General features: G+C 44.7%; 1 protein-coding gene across 2 annotated transcripts in view; it reads right to left on the bottom strand.

Moving 5' to 3' along the window:
• Positions 1-218: 218 nt before the first annotated feature.
• The window catches only part of EXOC6B (exocyst complex component 6B), a 723,575-nt gene continuing 703,739 nt past the window's right edge, over positions 219-20,054 (bottom strand). The window contains exons 21-23 of one of the 2 annotated variants that reach the window (XM_027554900.1): positions 7,762-7,874; positions 6,635-6,646; positions 219-3,612 (exon numbers count right to left, since the gene is read on the bottom strand). In XM_027554900.1, coding sequence (XP_027410701.1) covers positions 3,486-3,612; positions 6,635-6,646; positions 7,762-7,874 — 252 coding nt within the window. In that variant the 3' untranslated portion in view covers positions 219-3,485. The remainder of the gene's footprint in view (positions 3,613-6,634; positions 6,647-7,761; positions 7,875-20,054) is intronic. The other variant, XM_027554901.1, reaches the window with a different exon arrangement.

Here is a 20,054-nt window from a genome sequence, read left to right as displayed (position 1 = left end):
GGTACAGGCAGGAAAGCCTAGGCCGGTGGTTTGGAATGCTTCCAAGGCCACAGTTCGATTTCTCGCCTTGCCTAGCAGGCAGCTTTCTCCTCCCCAGCAGGCTTCTGCCTGCTCTAGTCCCCAGTGGGGCTGAAGGGGTGCAGGGTCTCTATCCAGATCACCAACCACGCTCCACGGTGTGAAAGGGGCGGGAGAACAAAAACCATGAGACAACACGGTGAGCAGGTGCGTAGGCTCCCTTATTTAATAGCAATTAAAAGAGAACATACAGGAGGAGTAGACATGCTCTTTCCACGTGAGAGGTTTTCTACTAACCACAAGGCCCATCTGTATCAGTAGCTTTACTGGTTGAGTTTTAAAGAAAAAAGTTCCCTTTAGAGTTAAAAATGGACTTTCCTAAATTTCCCTCATAAATGTGCAACTATTTGTGCAAAATAAAAAGGCCATTTCCAACACATTAGTGAAAAGTAATTGCAAACTCAGGCAAAGGAAAAAGATAAAAGAGGCACCAGAAGCAGCCAGGAGCAGCGTCCTGGGAGAAGCGAGGCTCTGGTGAGGGGCTTCTGCAGCAGGCCGTGGGGAGTGTGCTCAGAGGCCTCATGGGCAGAGTCACGGCCAATGTCAACCTTGGGGATAAAGGGCCTGGGTCTGGGACTTGCTGAGCAAACACTTGTCAAGTGCGCAGTGAAGCTAGGCTGACTCGGAGGCCTGGGAGACAACGCAAATGCTGGGCATTGCTCCCTGGAGGCTGTATATGCCCTTTACCAATGGGAACTCTCTGCTGCTTCCAATTTTCACGTCCTGTTCTTCCCCACCATCAGCAGCTTCATTTATTCTCCTCAGAGATTTTGCCATGTGATACATTCAAACTATTCCAGCTGCCTAAAATACTACTTGCAACCCACCAGGGTCCCAAACCTGACTGTCCCTTCAGGAATATGGGTCTGGTTTTCCCAAGAACTCAGCCAACTAGAAGACGGTAAGGCCTCCAGGCACCCTTTTTCTCGCCTCTTCCTCAGGCCTCTGGGGCGCATCTACATCTCTGGGCATCTGAGGCCAGATGTCAGGATTCTGGGGGACACAGGCACCCATGCTTCGTCCAAGTCCTCTCAAGGGCTGACCTAGCTTGAGGCCTACAGACAAAACTAAAACTCCGACTTCACCAATTCAGACAGTCTGGACATTGCCAGTCCCTGTTTTCTACCTTTCCCTGGTCACCAAGAGTGTGTCTCCACAGACAACTCAGTGGTGCAGGTTGGTTTTGTTAGGGAAGGCTGGAGGCAGACCAAGAGGAAAGAAGGGCTCTTACAAAGGATCTGCCCTGTGAGTCTCGGGCTTGAGTACGTGTTTTCTACAGAGGGGCTTCTGTGTGCAAGGGGCAGGGTGACCCTCGTTCCTCTACCCTGTTCATTTTCTCTTTGTAACACTATTTCTCCAGGGTACGGGTCTGAGACCAGACCGACAATGATAATGCTTGAAAAATAAAGCGACATACTTAAGCTTCTCTCCATTCCACTTCAAAGTTAGAGTGGAATGCAAAAAGCAGAAGAGATCCTGCTGTAACGGGTCTAGTGAAGCAGGGTGTTTGGGGCCCTTCTTAAGCAATAGGATTTGAGTGATCATTTCTTGCTCTTTTCTAATAAAGTCCAGAATCTGAGAGATGGCATTTGAGGTCTCATCCCCTTGGCCCCTGCCCTCCCTTGGCTGTAGCAGTTCTGAGAGGCAGCGCTCATCTCTGAGCCTCATTCTAAGACCCTGGACCAAGCCCTCAGGATGACTAGCCCTGAGGATGAGCCTCAGAAAGCTCTGCAGAGCCTCCAGCAGCCTGGTCTTTCCAGTTTTGAGGAAGTCTGTGTGTCTGTGTGCATATTTTCTTCCCCACGGTTTTCAAGTTGTGACATAATATTTGGCAGGGGGGCGGGGGTGGTGGTGAAAAGCACTGCCCTCCCTAGAAGCAACTCAACAGCTGACAAAGGTAGTGAATTCTGTTTGATGAGTCTTTCCTCCCACTAATCCTAGCTGGAAAGGCCTGTGTGGCTTATTTGTCATTGTTTGGTGATGCACAATTATACTCTCACCAGTAGCCTTAATAGCGTCTTCCTGAAGTGTCTTAAAGGGCAGGTTCCAATGACTGACCTCATAGCAAAGCCTTTGCATTAAGTCACAGGAGCCCATTTGTGACAGAGGACATAGCCAGTTCAGGCTCCTCTGCAAACTCCAGAGCTTGAAGGATAGGATTACAGGCAATCTTTCTCAGACAAAGCCAAAAGATAGCTCTGGGGACCTCAAAGGGGGACGGAAGCTTTAGGCTTGAGCAGGAGCTTCTTATCCAGGGTATGACTTGGTGAGGGACGGCTGGGGTGACAAACCATTAGTCAGGGTTGCTCTGCTCTACTTCATGGTGACAGCGGCTCCATCCCAGAGGCAGGTCCAGCGGAAGCTCTCCCCACAGCACAGAGCTGGTGGCATTTCCCATAGAGATGGTGGCCAGAAAGTTGGTTTTAAAACACAAAGGATCGATTGCAAGTAACCTTCAGGTTTTACCTAAGCGGAAAGCAAGAGGTCATTTTTCAGGCTTCTGCAAGCTGACTATCCCAGTGACACTGCTGGCGGAGGCCACGTCTGAGCTTCTCTGTCTGTGGAATAACTGCGGACCTGGGCCCTGAACCAAGCGCCTGACCAGGAAGGAGGGCAGTGAGAGGAATGGGGAAGGGGCTGGGCTCTGACCCCATTCACACTGGCTTTCAAGACTCCTCCTGGTGTGGGGGCAACCTACAGCTAGTCATAGTCTAGTTAGTCCCACTGCGTACTCAGCTCTGCCATGCCCCAGACAAATCAGGAGTGCAAGCGCTGGGGGCAGATTGAGGCTTCAAGATGCCATCCTGGGGGAGCTGCAGCGAAGCTGTCAGCTGGTCACAGTGGCGTGCTTGCTGTCTGCTTAGGGAAAGTCTCTGGACTGAGAAAAAAAACCTCTGGAACTCCACAGCTGTGTGTTGGTCTTTCATAGACCAAGGAGTAGTGTCTTCCAGGCCCTTTCCTTGCATCAAGAACAACCAGCCTCACCTACGCAGTGAATGGGGCACCTAGGAGTGAACAGGATGTACTTTATTATCCTTCTGCCTATCACCTTATCTCCCAGTGCCAAGTGCCCATTTTGTCTGTGCAGTTTCTGAGTCCCAGACCTAAGCTCTAGAGCCACGGGTGAAAGGGGGTTCCTCACACCGGACTGAGGACGCCACCATCTCTAGGAAGATACAGTGTAGTGTGGCTTCCCCTGAAGCCCGGCCTAGCAACATCTCCTGGACTTGCTTACTCTTGTGCCTCTTCTACTATAGGGAAAGGTTATGCGAATACTGTACATAGGTTATTATAAAAAAATACATTTGTTCTCTTTGAAGAAGAATGCACAAATGCAGGGCCAGCCAGCGCTGGGTCCTGGACTCTGGGGCTGCAGCCATCAGCCTCTGTGGGCCTGAGGCCCGTCTTCACGAGTGGTGGCTGCTGATGAGTCCCCGGAGTTGCTTGGCCACGGTGTCAATCAATTTCTGCTTGTCTCGCTCATTTTTCCGAAACTGTGCAAACATGTTGTTCTTGCGGCTGGTGTCCTTCATCCTAAACAGAGAGGGGGAAGAGAGATAGCAAAGTGTTCGAGGCAGCAAGGTGGCCAGTATGTCTGAACAACCACCCGGAGTTGAGAGAGTCCAGAATATTTCCACTGTCAGGCCCACGCTCACCTACTATTCAGAAAGCTGCCCTGTTGGCACCTCCATACCTCCCAACTTCAGTCACCTCTGGAAAACAGTTGAGAGCCAGCCATGGCCAGCCCCCTTACTATCCATGCTCACCGTACCTACTTCCTCCCTTTCTATGCCCAGGTATGAGCCTGGCGTAGGTGTCTGGCACCTGCTGCAGCCCTGATGGACAACAGGACCTCAGAGAATGTCTAAGGTCTTCTCATCAACCCCGAACCTACTGAAATCCTGCTGCGACCTTACAGCTGGCATTTGAAAGGGAAAGCAAGACAATGCTCTTAACGAGCATTTCAAAAGAACACGAGTACTGAAAGCCACTATGCATTCCTAAACATTACTCTAGCTGGTAACTCTATCCTACTCCTAACAAAACCAAGGGCCTGACTGATCTCTTTTCCTTTGCCTCAGAATGGGGCCCAGAGGCAGTGAGGTGGTTCAGAGGGCACGGTGCTGAGGAAAGAAGGTGCCAAAAGGCTGAGCCGTTCTCTCAGTTGAAAAACCAGGGCTTTAGGCAAGAGAAGCCCCTGAGTTCTCAATGGCTGCGACACCTTCAGATCTCGACCTTTGGAAAGCTTTTTAACTGGCTGCTGCTAAAGCTCCCAAGACGGCGTATTCCTAGAGCACAAACCATGGGCAGTTCTGGCCGTCAATTCCGCAGATGGAGAGACCTAACTGGAAAGCATGGATGGAGAAAGGCAAGGCCAGGCTGAGGTCCAGAGGAACCCCAAGCCTGACTCAGCCATCGTGACAGATCCCAGGAACCTTTCATTCCCCTGAAAGGCGCCCCAGCCCCTGGTATTTGTTGGTGATTGTCAACTTTGGCCCCAGCCTCTGCACATCGGATCTCCAGCCCACAGATAGTTCTCGTGGTAGAGAAAGAAGGACTCTGCCCAGACTCATTTGTCCCTGGGGCGGCCTAGGTGGTTCCTTACCACCATCCCTCAGGAGCTTGGCCGGCTCTCTGACTTCACAGCCCCCTGCCCTGCATGGCGATGGGCGAGGAGAGGGGACAGAAGGAACCTGGCACCAGGGAGTCAACTACTCCCAGGAAGACTTCCAGGGGCCTTTGGCTAATCCTGGACCACTTTTTCCCGTGGGGAGGCCCCGTGCAGAGGGATGGACTAGAGAGGCCAGAAGGTCAGAGAGTCCACAAGGACGTTTATATCCATATGGTAGGGAGGTTCTGATGAGCATCCCAGCTTTATGGCTCTGGCTGATGGTGACAGCCACAAATGAATTGAGACTTCTCTCTCTGATCTAAACTTTAGGGCCTTGAGCCTGGAATTACTCATCAAGCATACTTAGACACTGCGTATAAGGTACAACCACCCACATGTGGAGGTCTGTGCTTGAAAGAGAGGAAGAAGAAGAGATGACAGAGGTTTAGAGGTTTAGGTTGAAAAGAAAGCACAAAGGACCTCAAGGCTATGATGATTACTGTATTTGGTCTCTCAAACAGTAACCGCACCATGATATTTGTGGAACTGGCTTGACTTAGGATTATTTATCCCAGACAGCAACTCCTTTGCTGGATATACTATAAATCTAAATAAAACCAACACTAAACAAACAAAAAAAAGAATAATAAAGGAAGAAAAGCACTTCTGACCTTTATAGAACACTTAATTTAACATCCTATGTGGTCACTCGTTTCATAACTCCTCAAAGCAGCCCAAAGACAGAGATGGCTTTCAATTTCCTTTGAGGAGGTCCGGAAAGAAGGAAGGAGGGAACAGGAGAAAAGGGTAGTCTTTGGGCCCCAGAGGCCAGGATTTCTTAGCCATTAAGGCCTGGAGTGGGGATTACTTGAAGGAGAAACTCAGGTGCCCTGAGGGCTGATGGTGGCATGCTGGTGTGTACCCTGCAATGCTCAAAAACCAAAGGACAGCCCCCATCCCCTATCACGTTCTGTGAGCCCAGGATCTGGATCTTTCTGGCCCTGGACACCTCTCAAAGACACAGGGGCCTCTTCTCTTTCCTGAAAGTCCTCATCATGTCCTGTGTCTTTCCACGTCTCATCCCACTAAGAAGTGTCAGGCTGGAAAGGACAGAATTTTGAGCTCTGGTGGTAGAGCTGGCTGTGGGGAGAGCAGGAGAGGGTCAAATCGAGAGACTGATTCCTATGAGGCTGGGAAATGTGGATTTTAGTGATCTGGGTGGCCTCTGGCCCTACTGTGTTTGGAAGGGGGCTTTTAAATCCTGCTGATCACCCAGGGTAAGTACATGGCATTATCACTGGCTAGGCCTCCAGAATGCTACTGAGAGGCTGATTATTTTACCCTGTTGTTGATCCACAGGAAGTAGATAAGCCAGTACTTCCTGGATGTGAGATTCTCAGGAACAGAGGCGTAAGAACTATTGAGAGAGGCAACTGGCCGAAGGGAATCCCAGAGCCCATCTGAACAGGACACCCGAGCAGCAACGCAAAAGCCAGTAGGGTGCAGAGAACGTGGGTGAGGCCTCGCCTCTAAGAAAGAGTCTTCTGTGGGAGATCCTGAAGCCAGGGCCTCACCACTGGGAGGGCGGGAAGACTGCTGAGGAAGCTCCCTTGTGTCAGGGCTGGATTTCAGGCCCTGGACTAGCAAGAGTATTGAGTGTGCCAGGAAGGTGGGCGGGAGCAACCTTTTACCTGGCACTGATGGGGGAAAATCCCTGTCACCACTCCCAGCCCCAAAGGAACTGGTAAGCCAAGGGTCACTTGAAGGACCAAGGAGAGAGGAGGCAGCCAGCCAGCTGGCACCAGGCTGGTTTAGCAGATTAGTATGTCAGGGTGGGGACAACTCACAGGGTAGGGATTTTAGTGTAGTCATTAGTGTCAATGAGGAAACCAGAAGGACTTGCCTGAAAGTAGTGGAAAAGGCCCAAGTGAATAATATACTTACTCTCTAGATATCCTAGGGAAGAAGGTCATTGGGAGAGAGAATCATGGGAAACAGAGTTAAAATGGAAACATGAGTCTGTCTTGATCTGGAAAAAGTCAATTCTGGGCTCTTAGTGGCTTGGCTCCAGCGCACACCTCTGCCTTCTGCTCGCGCCCGCTCTCTACCTCCTCCCCTTCTCTCCCCCAGTATAGCCTTCAGTAGGAAGGCACCCCTCAGCCTCTCCTTCTGCTTAAGGCTTCACTCTGGCCTCCTGGACTCGGATTCTTGCCTTCTTAGGAGTTGAGACCTGCCTGACTGGCTATATATGTAGACTTACTACACTGTCTATATGCAGGGCGTTCTTCTAAGAAGCCAAGGGTTTTATCTAGTTTGATGACAAGAGAAAGCTTCCTTTTTACATGGGTCTTTGTCTCTGGTCTGCCAGCTCTCAACTAGGTAAGCTAAAGCCAGGCCCAGGCTACAACGCAGTGCAGATTCCAGCATCTGGGTGACATGTTGGTTAGTGAGATGTTCTGGAGCTGGCTAACTCAACCTCAACGGCAGCAGCTCTGCTTCAGAGACGCGCAAGTCCCATGGCAGCCACTTTGCTGGCTAGTGACTGCTTAAGGCAAGAGTTAGACACTTCCAATACAGCTTTCTTGGGCTATTCAGCATAAGAAAGCTCAATCTGATGGAGTCACGGGTTGGTAGGGCAGCTGAAATAATTTCAGGAGCTTCTTTGCCAGGAACCAGAGAAGCCATCTATTCTGTGGGGACGCTCTCCATCCATCATCACACCCCAGATGGCTGGGGCTGGCTCACTCTGTTCACCAGGCTGACCTGAGCCCCAGGCTAAGGCATCTTCCTTTCTCTTCCTGTCATCTGTAGGTAAGCTCTGAAGTAATGCCACAGTTCCCCTGACACACACTTTCCCTAGCTTGCTGGGGCTCAGGGATTAAGAGGCTCCAAAAGGAAGACTGAACTGCCAAATCCAGCAATGGAAACTGCTGAGAACACCTGTGGCGGCTTTAGAGTGGGGCCTCTTTGCCATCTTTTCAAGGTAGTGGCAAAGAGAAAATTATCCTCTGTATCAGTCTCCCCTCCCCATCACCCCACCCCTCAAAACAGGCCACGGGATGGGTACTCACTTCTCAAGCAGGGTCAGAGCTGTCACAGGGTTTACCCGGAGGTACTTGCAGGTGGGCTGACCGTAGTCAGCAAGGTAGGTTGACCAATCCCACTGGATGAAGAGATCCAAAAGCTGTAAAATATCCAAACCCCCACTCTGGTGATTAATCAGACAGATAAGACAAATCAGGATCTCAAAAACTCCTAGCACCCTTCACTACCCACTAGATTTGAAAAATAAAATTAAAATTGTAATACGAGAAAGAGTATGACTCTTCCCTGAGAGCTCAGATGGTAAAGAATCCACCTGCAATGCAGGAGACCCAGGTTTGATCCCTGGGTTGGGAAGAGCACCCAAAGAAGGGGATGGTGACCCACTCCAGTGTCCTTGCCTGGAGACTCCATGGACAGAGGAGCCTGGCGGGCTGCAGTCCATGGGGTTGCAAAGAGCTGGACACGACTGAGCCACTAACACACACACAAGAGAAAGAATGGCTACAGTAACAAAACTAAGAAAATAAACGGGTAATCACTGTAAGGTAGAGTCATCTCTGCCGGAAGCACTGCACTGCTGATGCCGGGAGAGAGCTCTCAGAGGCAGGCCTGGAAAGAAACTGGCACTGGACTGAATCAAAACACCAGACTATCATAATAATCACTCATTCACTTAATAAATACTTACGAAATGTCTTCCATGTGCCAAGCACCGTTCTAGGAGCTCAGAATTCAACCATGAACAAATACAGGTGGGTGTGTCCAGTGCCCCATATGCAACTATATGAGCTTTCAGGTTAAAAGGTCTGGGTTCAAGTATGAATTTCATGACTTGCTGTGTTGACTTTGCTAAGTTACTCAGTTGATACAGACACATGCCAAAAACAAACAGGACACACAGATAGCACAGAAACACACTGAACCAAGACACAAATGGACCATATGCTATTTACATGAGGCAATATACAACACCCATGTGGACACTGGTTGAACAGATAGAAATCTGCTAACTAACCACATTTTGTCAAAGGCTTTCCTTCTCAGCCAGCTTTAGCCTCAGGTATCAGTCTAACAAATATTGAAAACTCATAACTAAATAAAACTCAAAAAGAAAAAAATCAGTGCCTTTCAAAGGTGGGGTAGGGGTGACGGAAGGGAAGCTGGTAGCCCCCTGTATAAACCTGCGGGGGTCACTGCCCCAGACTCACATCATCACACAGAAGGGCCTTCAAGCAGTCTTTCTAGCCATGAGATGCACACAAGTGCTTCTGGACTTAGGGCGTTTCCCCACTTCTCCCTTTCCAAGAGGTAACAGTTGATGAAGGTAAGCAGACCACAATCTCTCTGTGCAGAACTAAGGCGGAGAGGCCAAGAATCAAATTCAACGCTGGAGTCTGGGCTCTTAGGCATACCTTCCTCCTCTGTCTTCCCCACTGTGCAGCTGGGCAAACAGGCAGTGTGGGCCAAGTCTCCTCTTCTATCCATTCTCTTAGGATAGATGTTAAGAACTTCCTCAGGATGCAAATTGGCTAAAGTCCCAAAACTAAAACAGAGAAAAGCCCCTACACCCTCAGCCAAGAAGGGGATACTAAATACGAGAGGAGACGGGGAGAGAGACAGACATGTTGGTTGGCCTGGGTCAGCAAGGCCCCAAACGGCCCTCTCAGGCCTCTTTTAGGTCATGCTTGTTTTAGTTGGCAAGTAAAAGGGCTTCTACCACTTCCTTTCACTGCCCCAAGGCCTCACAGAGCTCTCCTTTAGAAGAAAAATTTCCCTGACTTCCTATCCTAATCTTGGTATTTCCAGCCTAAAGACTGCTCAAGACAGTTCCTCCTAAGGAACATGATAGACATTTGGAGTGTCCCTTGTTCTAAAGGTCTTCTACAAGTAAGATTATGTTTTTCCCTGAAACCCCAAGGAAAGAAACTATGGGAAAAGAGAGCATTTTATTAATTAGTTTTTTTTCCTCTTAGAAAACTAAACAGAAAATGTTGGGAGCTTTTTGCTGTTTGCATGCTAGGGACCTAACAAAAGAAGCATGAAAGAATAACAAATAAGTTTAGTTGGAAAAATTTGAAAACCTGATTTCTTAAAGCTATTTTAGATATTATTTCTCAGATGTGGATATATATATATATATATATACATTTCATAAAACTAATTTCATTTTGTTCTCTACTAATAGAATCCTAATTTCAGTGATGGAACTGATGGTATCAGCATTTTCTGATTTACTGCAAAGAACACCATGTCTTTCTGGATGATGAAACCTGGGTAAATCACCAATAGGGCGTGGAGGGCAGTTCATAACTTAGTCCCAAGATTTCCTATTTTTAAATTCTTGCCAAAGTCTCTCAATGCCAGTACTGAGCTTACGACCTCTGGGATGACAAGCTAGCTAGTTTATCCCACGCTGGGCCTGGAAACCACACAACTCTACTAAGCTCAACCAGTATGAGCCTGCGGCTCACGCTCTGGGTCTATGCTGCTTCCCACAGGCCTTTTTGTGGCCTGCACCTAGATCTGATGGTCTCCTCTGAGACAGATGGACATAGACTAGAGGCTGGGTAAGACTTAGCTAAGTTAACCTGCTCTGGGGTACAGCTCTACTGGATTCTTTAGATCAGAGTTAGAATAAGAGAATAAGAAAACCAGTAGGCCTCTTTATCACGGCACTTGGATCTCCAGACTATGATATTCCGAGGTGAATGAGGCCTCTCAGCCTAGTTCTCTGCATGCAACTGCCTTGTAAGATCTCAGTAAAGTCTCTCCCGAGGACGCTGAACATTCTGTCATCACTGAACGTGTGTCGCGAGCACATCTTAATTTTTTATCTCTAAAAGTTTCCATTTTGGAAATAATTCCAATCTATCAGAAAGTTCTAAGAAGAGGCGTAGTCTAAGGAGCACTATATACCCTCCTCCCAGATCCATGCATCACCAATGTTTTACCCAGCATGCCCCATCATTTGTGTTCTTTCTTTTTTTGCACATATACAGTATTTCTTCTTGGAGTCTCTTGAGAGTAATTACACACATCATGGCCCTTTATCCCCAAATATTTCAGCATTCTTCTCAAACATAATCACAGTATGGTTTTTAACTTCAATAAATCTAATTTTGATACAGTTCATACTCTAATTTTATAAATTGACCCAATAATGTCCTGTATAGCTTCTTTGTTCAGGATCAGGTATTACATTTAGCTAGCTATTGAGTCTCCTTTAATCTGGACTATTTCCACAGTCTTTCTTATATGATATTGACATTTTTTAATAATATCAACTCTTCAAAAGTTCCCTACCTCCTTTTTCATCCTAGGTTTTGACTTTCCTAACTCTTTCTCATAATAAGATGTAAGATATGCATATCTGGCCAGAATCCTACATGTGATGCTGTGTCCTCCTCAGGGCATCACATCTGGAGGTGCAAATGTTCACGTGTCTCTCAACGGTGACATTAATTTTGATCACCCAGTCAAGATAAGATGTCGTCTGATTTCTCCACTGTCTAGGTATTATTTTTTCTTTTGTAACGAGCAAGCAATTTAGGAGATCACGTGAACATACTGTTCCTGATTAAAATTTTCTATTAGATTTAGCATCTATTGAAGATGTTTCTCCAATTTAGTCTTCACTACGATAGTTTCAAACTGATTCCATCCTTCCCTCCAAGTTTATCAGCTGTCACTCAGCATTTGACCATAAGCAAGTGCTCGCTTCTGCTCCACTATTAATTCATCTGCTTTATTACTGGTATGGATTCATGGGTTTCCACTGTTTAATAGTTTATATTCATTAGTTCAGTTCAGTTCAGTTCAGTCGCTCAGTTGTGTCTGACTCTTTGCGACCCCATGAATCGCAGCATGCCAGGCCTCCCTGGCCATCACCAACTCCCGGAGTTCACTCAGACTCACATCCATTGAGTCAGTGATGCTATCCAGCCATCTCATCCTCTGTCGTCCCCTTCTCCTCCTGCCCCCAATCCCTCCCAGCATCAGAGTCTTTTCCAATGAGTCAACTCTTCACATGAGGTGGCCAAAGTACTGGAGTTCCAGCTTTAGCATCATTCCCTCCAAAGAAATCCCAGGGCTGATTTCCTTCAGAATGGACTGGTTGGATCTCCTTGCAGTCCAAGGGACTCTCAAGAGTCTTCTCCAACACCACAGTTCAAAAGCATCAATTCTTCGGCGCTCAGCCTTCTTCACAGTCCAACTCTCACATCCATACATGACCACTGGAAAAACCATAGCCTTGACTAGACGGACCTTTGTTGGCAAAGTAATGTCTCTGCTTTTGAATATGCCATCTAGGTTGGTCATAACTTTCTTTCCAACATGTTTCTATTTGTAAAGATAAACAGATACACGTTTGCTTCCTTATTTCCTCTTCTTTCTTTCACAGAAAGTAGAATACTATGTATGCACTTAAGATATTTTATTTCTTCACATTTATAAGCAGGAGGGGGATGGAGAAGAAGAAAAGAGAGTGTCAAAGGCAGGAGACTGAACTATTCTTCAAACTTTATTGAGTATCAATTCATAATTTTTACCATATCCTCATGCTACAAGTGTATTTATTAATTTAACAGTTTTGCATTGATTCATATTTTGGTATTAAAAAATTTTAAAGAACACTTTACACCACTATCATAAATGGGAAACCATTCTAACTTGTCATAAATAGAAGATAACTCAAACATCAGCACAACAATGAGATACTTGCTTTGTTGTCGCAAAGGCTATAAAGGGATAGCTTTCTTTCAACAATGATTCTGTGTTTAATGTGCATCTCGGTACTATCTCACCCTGTACTCAGTTTAGATATGCAAAGTCCATCATGCAAAATGTGGGGGTGGATGAATCACAAGCTGGAAACAAGCTGGAATCAAGACTGCTGGGAGAAATAACAACCTCAGACATGCAGATGATACCACTCTAATGGCAGAAAGAAAGGAGGAATTAAATAGCTTCTTAATGAGAGTGAAGGAGGAGAGTGAAAAAGTTGGCTTAAAACTCAACATTCAAAAAAAGAAGATCATGCCATCAGGTCCCATCCCTTTATGGCAAATAGATGGGGAAAAAGTGGAAACAGTGACAGACTTTATTCTTTTGGACTCCAAAATCACTGTGGATGGTGACTGCAGCCATGAAATTAAAAGACGCTTGCTCCTTGGAAGAAAAGCTATGACAATGCTAGACAGCATATTAAAAAGCAGAGACATCACTTTGCCAACAAAGGTCCATCTAGTTAAAGCTATGGTTTTTCCAGTAGTCATGTATGGATGTAAGAGTTGGACCATAAAGAAGACTGAGAACCGAAGAATTGATGCTTTCATATTGTGGTGCTGGAAAGGACTCTTGAGAGTCTCTTGGACTGCAAGGCAATCAAACCAGTCTATCATAAAGGAAATCAACCCTGAATAACCATTGGAAGGACGGATGCTGAAGCTCCAATACTTTGGCCACTTGATGCAAAGAGCCGACTCACTGGAAAGATCCTGATGCTGGGAAAGATTGAGGGCAGGAGGAGAATGGGGAGACTGAAAATAACATGGTTGGGTAGCATCATGACTCAATGGACATGAGTTTGGGCAAACTCTGGGAGATAGTGAAGGATAGGGAAGCATGGCATGCTGCAGTTTATGGGGTTGTAAAGAGTCAGACGTGACTAAGCGACTGAAGCAACAACTCAAGTGCCACTTCAGATGGCCTTCCGTAACTCCGCTATTCCATCCAACCTGTGAAAGTGAAAGTTGCTCACTCATGTCCGATTCTTTGCGACCCCACGGACTATACATGGAATTCTCTAGCCGTTCCTTTCTCCAGGGGATCTTCCCAACCTAGGGATCGAACCCAGATCTCCTGCATTGCAGGCAGATTCTTTACCAGCTGAGCCACCAGGGAAGCCCAAGAATACTGGAGTGGGTAGCCTATCCCTTCTCCCGTAGATCTTCCCGACTCAGGAATCGAACCGGGGTCTTCTGCATTGCAGGCAGATTCTTTACCAACTGAGCTAAGAGGGAAGCCCTCCATTCACCCTCTGTTTTGGTATTTGTGGCTTTAGCCAAGAGTTGAGTGATGACTGTGTGCCTGCACCAGTGTTAAGTGGTGTATGGGCACAGGGAAGCACCTGTAACAGATGTTTTCAGCAAGAATTAGTCTCATTATGAGAGAGGATCAGAGCACACCTGGGCCCTGTGTGCTGGGATGGTCAGCAGGGTCCACAGCCAAAGGTCTGGTTTGGTTGGTAAGACCTGGGAGGCTAGATGGGCTGGGGCGACAGGTTAACACAATCACGAGAATAGTTCACTTCTCTCATCCCCGGGAACCCTCATTAGAGAGTGGGTTTCCACGTAATCGACTTTTGATGAACTCTTACTTTTGTGTCAGAGCATTGTTAAAATTCTTGATTTTCCATGTGATGCCTTCTCATTGAATTTACAGAACCATGTTGTGGGCCTGCACCATGTTCATTCTATTTATATTTCTTAAGAGTTGCATAAAAATTATAACCTTCTTAAGTTTAAAAGTTCGAGTGGCTTCTTCTAATATTTACTCATAGGATTTGAAACATAAATAATAAAGCATATTTTCTCGTCTCAGATTGTCTTAATGAAGACATTAGCCATTGTCTTCTAAAAACATTCAGCAAATGTTTTTAGAAGCATCTAATATGTGGAAGGACAGGGATGGGCTTTTCAAGTGATATTAAGATATGTGGTTTCCCCCCACATAGGAGAATAAAAGAAAAACACAAATAACTGCAATCCAAGCCAAATGATTTTAATGCTATTAAGTAATGTATTCCTCTTCTTTTTGAACTATCACATGAACAATCTACAAGGTTTTTCACTTGTAACAAAATTTAAACAGCATATATAAACTGTGGTTCAGAATGCACACACACACACACACATTGGGTTTAAATTTATTTTGATTATCAGACAATGTTTGAGGTGATTAGAATCACATCAGCAGAAACAAATGTGTTATGATTATATCTCTGTCATTGAGTCAGATATGGAAATTTGCCTGCATTTTATTATTACCATCAGTCACAGATTTTGTTAAACAAAATTAAAAAATTTTGTTTTGAAATAATTTTAGACTTACATACAAGTTGTAAAAATAGTTTAGACAATTCCTCTAACGTCCAGATTTACCCAGCTTCTCTAATGTCCACATATTATATTACAATGATCAGAATCAAGAAATCAACATTGGTACAATGCTATTAAACTATTTCATTCTACTTTCACCAGATTTTCCACTAATGTCCTTTTTCTGAACACATTCAGTATCCCACTGCATTTAATCATCATGTCTTCTATGACTCTTCCAGTATATTTTCTCATTTTTATCTTTGAAGACCTTGACATTTATAAATTACTCTTAGTTATTTATTTTGCAGAAGGTCCCTTAATTTGAGTCTGCCCAATATTTGCTTAGACTTCTCTGGTGGCTCAGAGTGTAAAGCGTCTGCAATGCGGGAGATCCGGGTTCAGTCCCCGGGTCAGGAAGATCTCCTGGAGAAGGAAATGGCAATCCACTCCAGTATGCTTGCTGGGAAAATCCCATGGATGGAGAAGCCTGCTACAGTCCATGGGGTTGCAAAGAGTCAGACACGGCTGAGCGACTTCACTCCCTCGATATTTGCTTCTGGTTAAACTGAGGCAGTAGTTTTCAGTGAGGGGGACCTTGCCTCACATGGGACACCTGGAAATACGTCTGGAGACATTTTTGGTTGTAACAAGGCTGGCGGTGGTAGTGGAGGTGATGCTTCTGGTATCGAGGGAGCCAGGAATGCTGGTAAGCATCCTCCAGTGCTCAGGACAGCCCCTACAGCAAAGAACTACCAAGCCCAAATGGCAGCGGTGTCACGGTTACCAAATTCTGGATTGAGGTTGTGCATTTTTTGTTTTGCAAAAACACTACAGAAGTGATACTGTCCCCTTCTTAGTGTATCATATTAGGTGTACAGGATATCCACATATTTCACTATTGGTGACATTAACCAATAATGATCACTTGATCACTTAGTTTAAGTGGTTAAGTTTCTCTATTGCAAAATTATTATTTTTACCTTTGTAATTAATATTTTTTTGTCAGAGATATACTTTGATACTAAGAAAATATCCTGTTTCTCCTCAAACTTTTGTCCACTAATGTTAACATCCATTGGTAGATCTTGTCTATAACAACATTTATTATTAATAATGTTAAATTAATAATGCTAATAAATATATATATACAGTTATTAAATGAAATCCTCCTGTGAGGAAAAGTGTTGTCCCTTCTCCTCCATTTATTTGTCCATTTATTTATATCAGTATGACCTCAGAGGTATTTATTTTGTGGATTATAATCTAATACAATCATCATTCATGCTGTTGTTCGAACTGTTCCAGCTATGGTTGTCAGGGATGCCTGCAGACTGGCTCTCCCATGTATTTTCCATCTATCTATCTGGACATGGAACAACAGACTGGTTCCAAATAGGAAAAGGAGTACGTCAAGGCTGTATATTGTCACCCTGCTTATTTAAGGTATATGCAGAGTACATCATGAGAAATGCTGGACTGGAAGAAGCACAAGCTGGAATCAAGATTGCTGGGAGAAATATCAATAATCTCAGATATGCAGATGACACCACCCTTATGGCAGAAAGTGAAGAGGAACTATAAAGCCTCTTGATGAAAGTGAAAGAGGAGAATGAAAAAGTTGGCTTAAAGCTCAACATTCAGAAAACTAAGATCATGGCATCTGGTCCCATCACTTCATGGGAAATAGATGGGGAAACAGTGGAAACAGTGTCAGACTTTATTTTTTGGGCTCCAAAATCACTGCAGATGGTGACTGCAGCCATGAAATTAAAAGATGCTTACTCCTTGGAAGGAAAGTTATGACCAACCTAGATAGCATATTGAAAAGCAGAGACAGTACTTTGCCAAGAAAGGTCTGTCTAGTCAAGGCTATGGTTTTTCCTGTGGTCATGTATGGATGTGAGAGTTGGACTGTGAAGAAGGCTGAGCGCCGAAGAATTGATGCTTTTGAACTGTGGTGTTGGAGAAGACTCTTGAGAGTCCCTTGGACTGCAAGGAGATCCAACCAGTCCATTCTGAAGGAGATCAGCCCTGGGATTTCTTTGGAAGGAATGATGCTGAAGCTGAAACTCCAGTACTTTGGCCACCTCATGCGAAGAGTTGACTCATTGGAAAAGACCCTGATGCTGGGAGGGATTGGGGGCAGGAGGAGAAGGGGACGACAGAGGATGAGATGGCTGGATGGCATCACTGACTTGATGGACGTGAGTCTGAGTGAACTCCAGGAGTTGGTGATGGCCAGGGAGGCCTGGCATGCTGCGATTCATGGGGTCGCAAAGAGTTGGACATGACTGAGTGACTGAACTGAACTGAACTGATCCTTTCTTGAACAATTCCTTACTTGCTGGCGCTATAAGATGTGCCAAGCTCATCTTGCACATTCCCTGCCCCTGCTTTGGAACCAGTCACTTCTCCAAGGAGCTCCGGTTCCTTGTATTGTAGAATAGATTTAGAAACCAAGATCTGGGCCCTTAGCATGCTCATTCCTATTGTGGTGTTAATGTTTCTAAGCTCTATTAATGGACAGAGCTAGGAAACACATGTATATTTATTAACACAACATATTTATTTCTATATCTCTTTGTGAATATATTTTAAAATTATGAGTTCATATTTTATGTCAGTTCATATTCCAGGCCAACACCACAGGATTCAGTCTACCTTTCCCTCTTTCCTTATTTATCACTTCTTTCTCTGACAATGAGAAACCTGGCTCTCATTATATTTTACTTACTGGGTTTCATCCTGGTACAGTCTAAAGTAGTTTCAGAACTGCTAATCCATACCCATGTGAGAAAAACGAGTTTACTACCTGTAGTTCAGTACTTTATACAGTTCTTTAAGTCGTGTCTGACTCTTTGTGACCCCGTGAACTGCATCCATCACGCCGGGCTTCTCTGTCCATCACTATCTCCCTGAATTTGCTCAGACTCATATCTATTGAGTCAGTGATGCCATCCAGCCATCTCAAAATTACTTACGTTACTTGTTTTCTTCCTCACTCCTTTCAGTATGATTATGCTATTCTCTCACAATTTAGTTAAGATTTAGTTTTCACTGCTTGTGTTCCATTTTGGACCCCCTCACATTCTAGTTGGTTTAAATCATTTATTTTGGTGAATGAATCAGAGCTATAGAAAAAGTACACTCAGAAGTAACGTTCTTTCCTCATCCCAACTAAGCTGCTCTATTCTCTGCATTTCTTACTACATCTTTTCTATTGACTCTTCACAGGTGACCAATATGGCTTCTGGTTTATCCTTCTTTTACTTTTTTTGTACAAACGAGAAGCTACACGTGCATGTTCTTATATCCTCTTCCTTCTCACTGGAAGGGTAGCATGCTGTAGATACTCTTCTGCACTTTTGCGTTTTTCACTTAACAGTACTCCTAGGACTCACACCAAAGATGCTAATTCCTTATTAATCATATTCTTGATTTATTCATATAAGTGCAGTTTTTATAAACTATATAAGCCATTTTCAAGGGACAGATCAGACATTATGTGGCGGGGGGGGGGGGCATTTTTATCATTTAACTGGTGGAACAGGAGTATTGGATATTTTCAGAGTAGAACATACTGATAAATGTTACGGCTTCTTCAAACAAAAGCAAACTCAACCAATCATTAATGATGCTTTGACCTCTAACACAGAGTTATTTGTTTATGGTATTTATCAGAGAAACTAGTGTAGTAATTGATGTGACATCTTATAAGCTACAAAGAAAAAAGGTTAATAAATATTATAAATTATGTGATTATTGGTTATTATACAAAACTGTGTACAAGTTTTGTACAGGTAAAGGATATGACAAGGAAAGATATCAGGTTATACTAAACAAGCTATTAATCCTAGGAATATCTTCTTTTTTTTCCCTCTTCCATGAATTTAAGCTATATGACTTCTAACTAGGGCTTTGGCAATTCTAAACCTGACTCTAATACATTTCATTGTTTCAGAACATGCTCATGGCTTTCTAGGACTCAAATTACAGTTCTGATTTCATGGGGTGACAGGGGGTGGGCAGGAGGGGGAGGAGAAAGACCCAGAAAGGATGAGTAAATTGCTGAAAGTCACAAAGAAGACAAGTAGTAGACATGGCTTGATGACTTCTACTCCCTAAGACACCATAGCTGTCTATTTTTAAAAATCATCATTGATTCTGGATAAAGCACTTGCCTAAGGCTAGGTCAAAGTTCTGACCAGACTTTCATTTTTTTGCAATGGTAGCTAGGAAAGACTAGCAAAATTCAAATGAGTCAAGGTGCAAGCTAGTTCAAAGCCAGACAGTGAGCTAACTGGCAGAGTGTCGATAGCATCATAATAGTAGAACAAACGCAAACTTCTAGGAAAGACCATAGAAATGAGATATTAAGATAAGCATGTCAACATACATACTTGTTCATGCATATCAACATACATACTTCTCCCACAGAACATGCAGAAGTGATTCAAATGGATGAATTGTTCATGGGTAAAGGAGAATTACAGGTTAATATTCAAGTAAATGGTCCTGAGGGTGCTCCTGTGTTCTCAGAGGCAGAAAGGATTACCACCTCGCCCCCCACCAACTCAGAAAGTAAAAATGAAAAGATCAGTGAAGGACGCCCTGCATGTTCCCACTGCTGTTGTTTAGGGCCAAGTCGAGTCCAGCTCTTTGCGACCCCATGGACTGCAGCGCGCCAGGCTTCCCTGTCCTATCTCCCAAAGTTTGCTAGACTAGTATTTTTTACTAAACCAGTTCACATCATGCTTACTTTGGTGAGGAGAATTATTCTATATATTCTCACCTTCACTGCTAATTCTTGAGATATGAATCTCATCTCCCATGTTGACGGGGAGCTTCACAAGGATGGAGATCATGTTTCCTCCTCCTGACTACTCCAGAACATGGACCAGATAGGGCTAGGTTACCAGCAGGTAATCAGTAAAAGCACATTAAATAGAATTAAGCTAGGTAAAAATGACATTTTATAGGAACAATATTGGGGATGGTGGGACGGACTTATAATTTGTTTTTCAGAACAAACTTTACAAAGAGACCAAACTTAGGGTCCCTCTGACCAGCACTAGAAACAAGGTTGTCTGGGGAAGAAGGACACATCAAACGGGAGCAATAAGAGTTGTGACAGATGAGTGGGCACGAAGGGGAAGATCCTGTGACTAGTGATGGGAACTCAGCAGATGTCTGGCTTCTACGAGTTAACTGTGCTG

The sequence above is a fragment of the Bos indicus x Bos taurus genome, chromosome 11 (genome assembly GCF_003369695.1).
Source record: "Bos indicus x Bos taurus breed Angus x Brahman F1 hybrid chromosome 11, Bos_hybrid_MaternalHap_v2.0, whole genome shotgun sequence".
Taxonomy (NCBI): Eukaryota; Metazoa; Chordata; class Mammalia; order Artiodactyla; family Bovidae; genus Bos; species Bos indicus x Bos taurus.
Note: the sequence above shows the minus strand (reverse complement) of the source record. Positions and strands in the feature narration are given on the sequence as shown.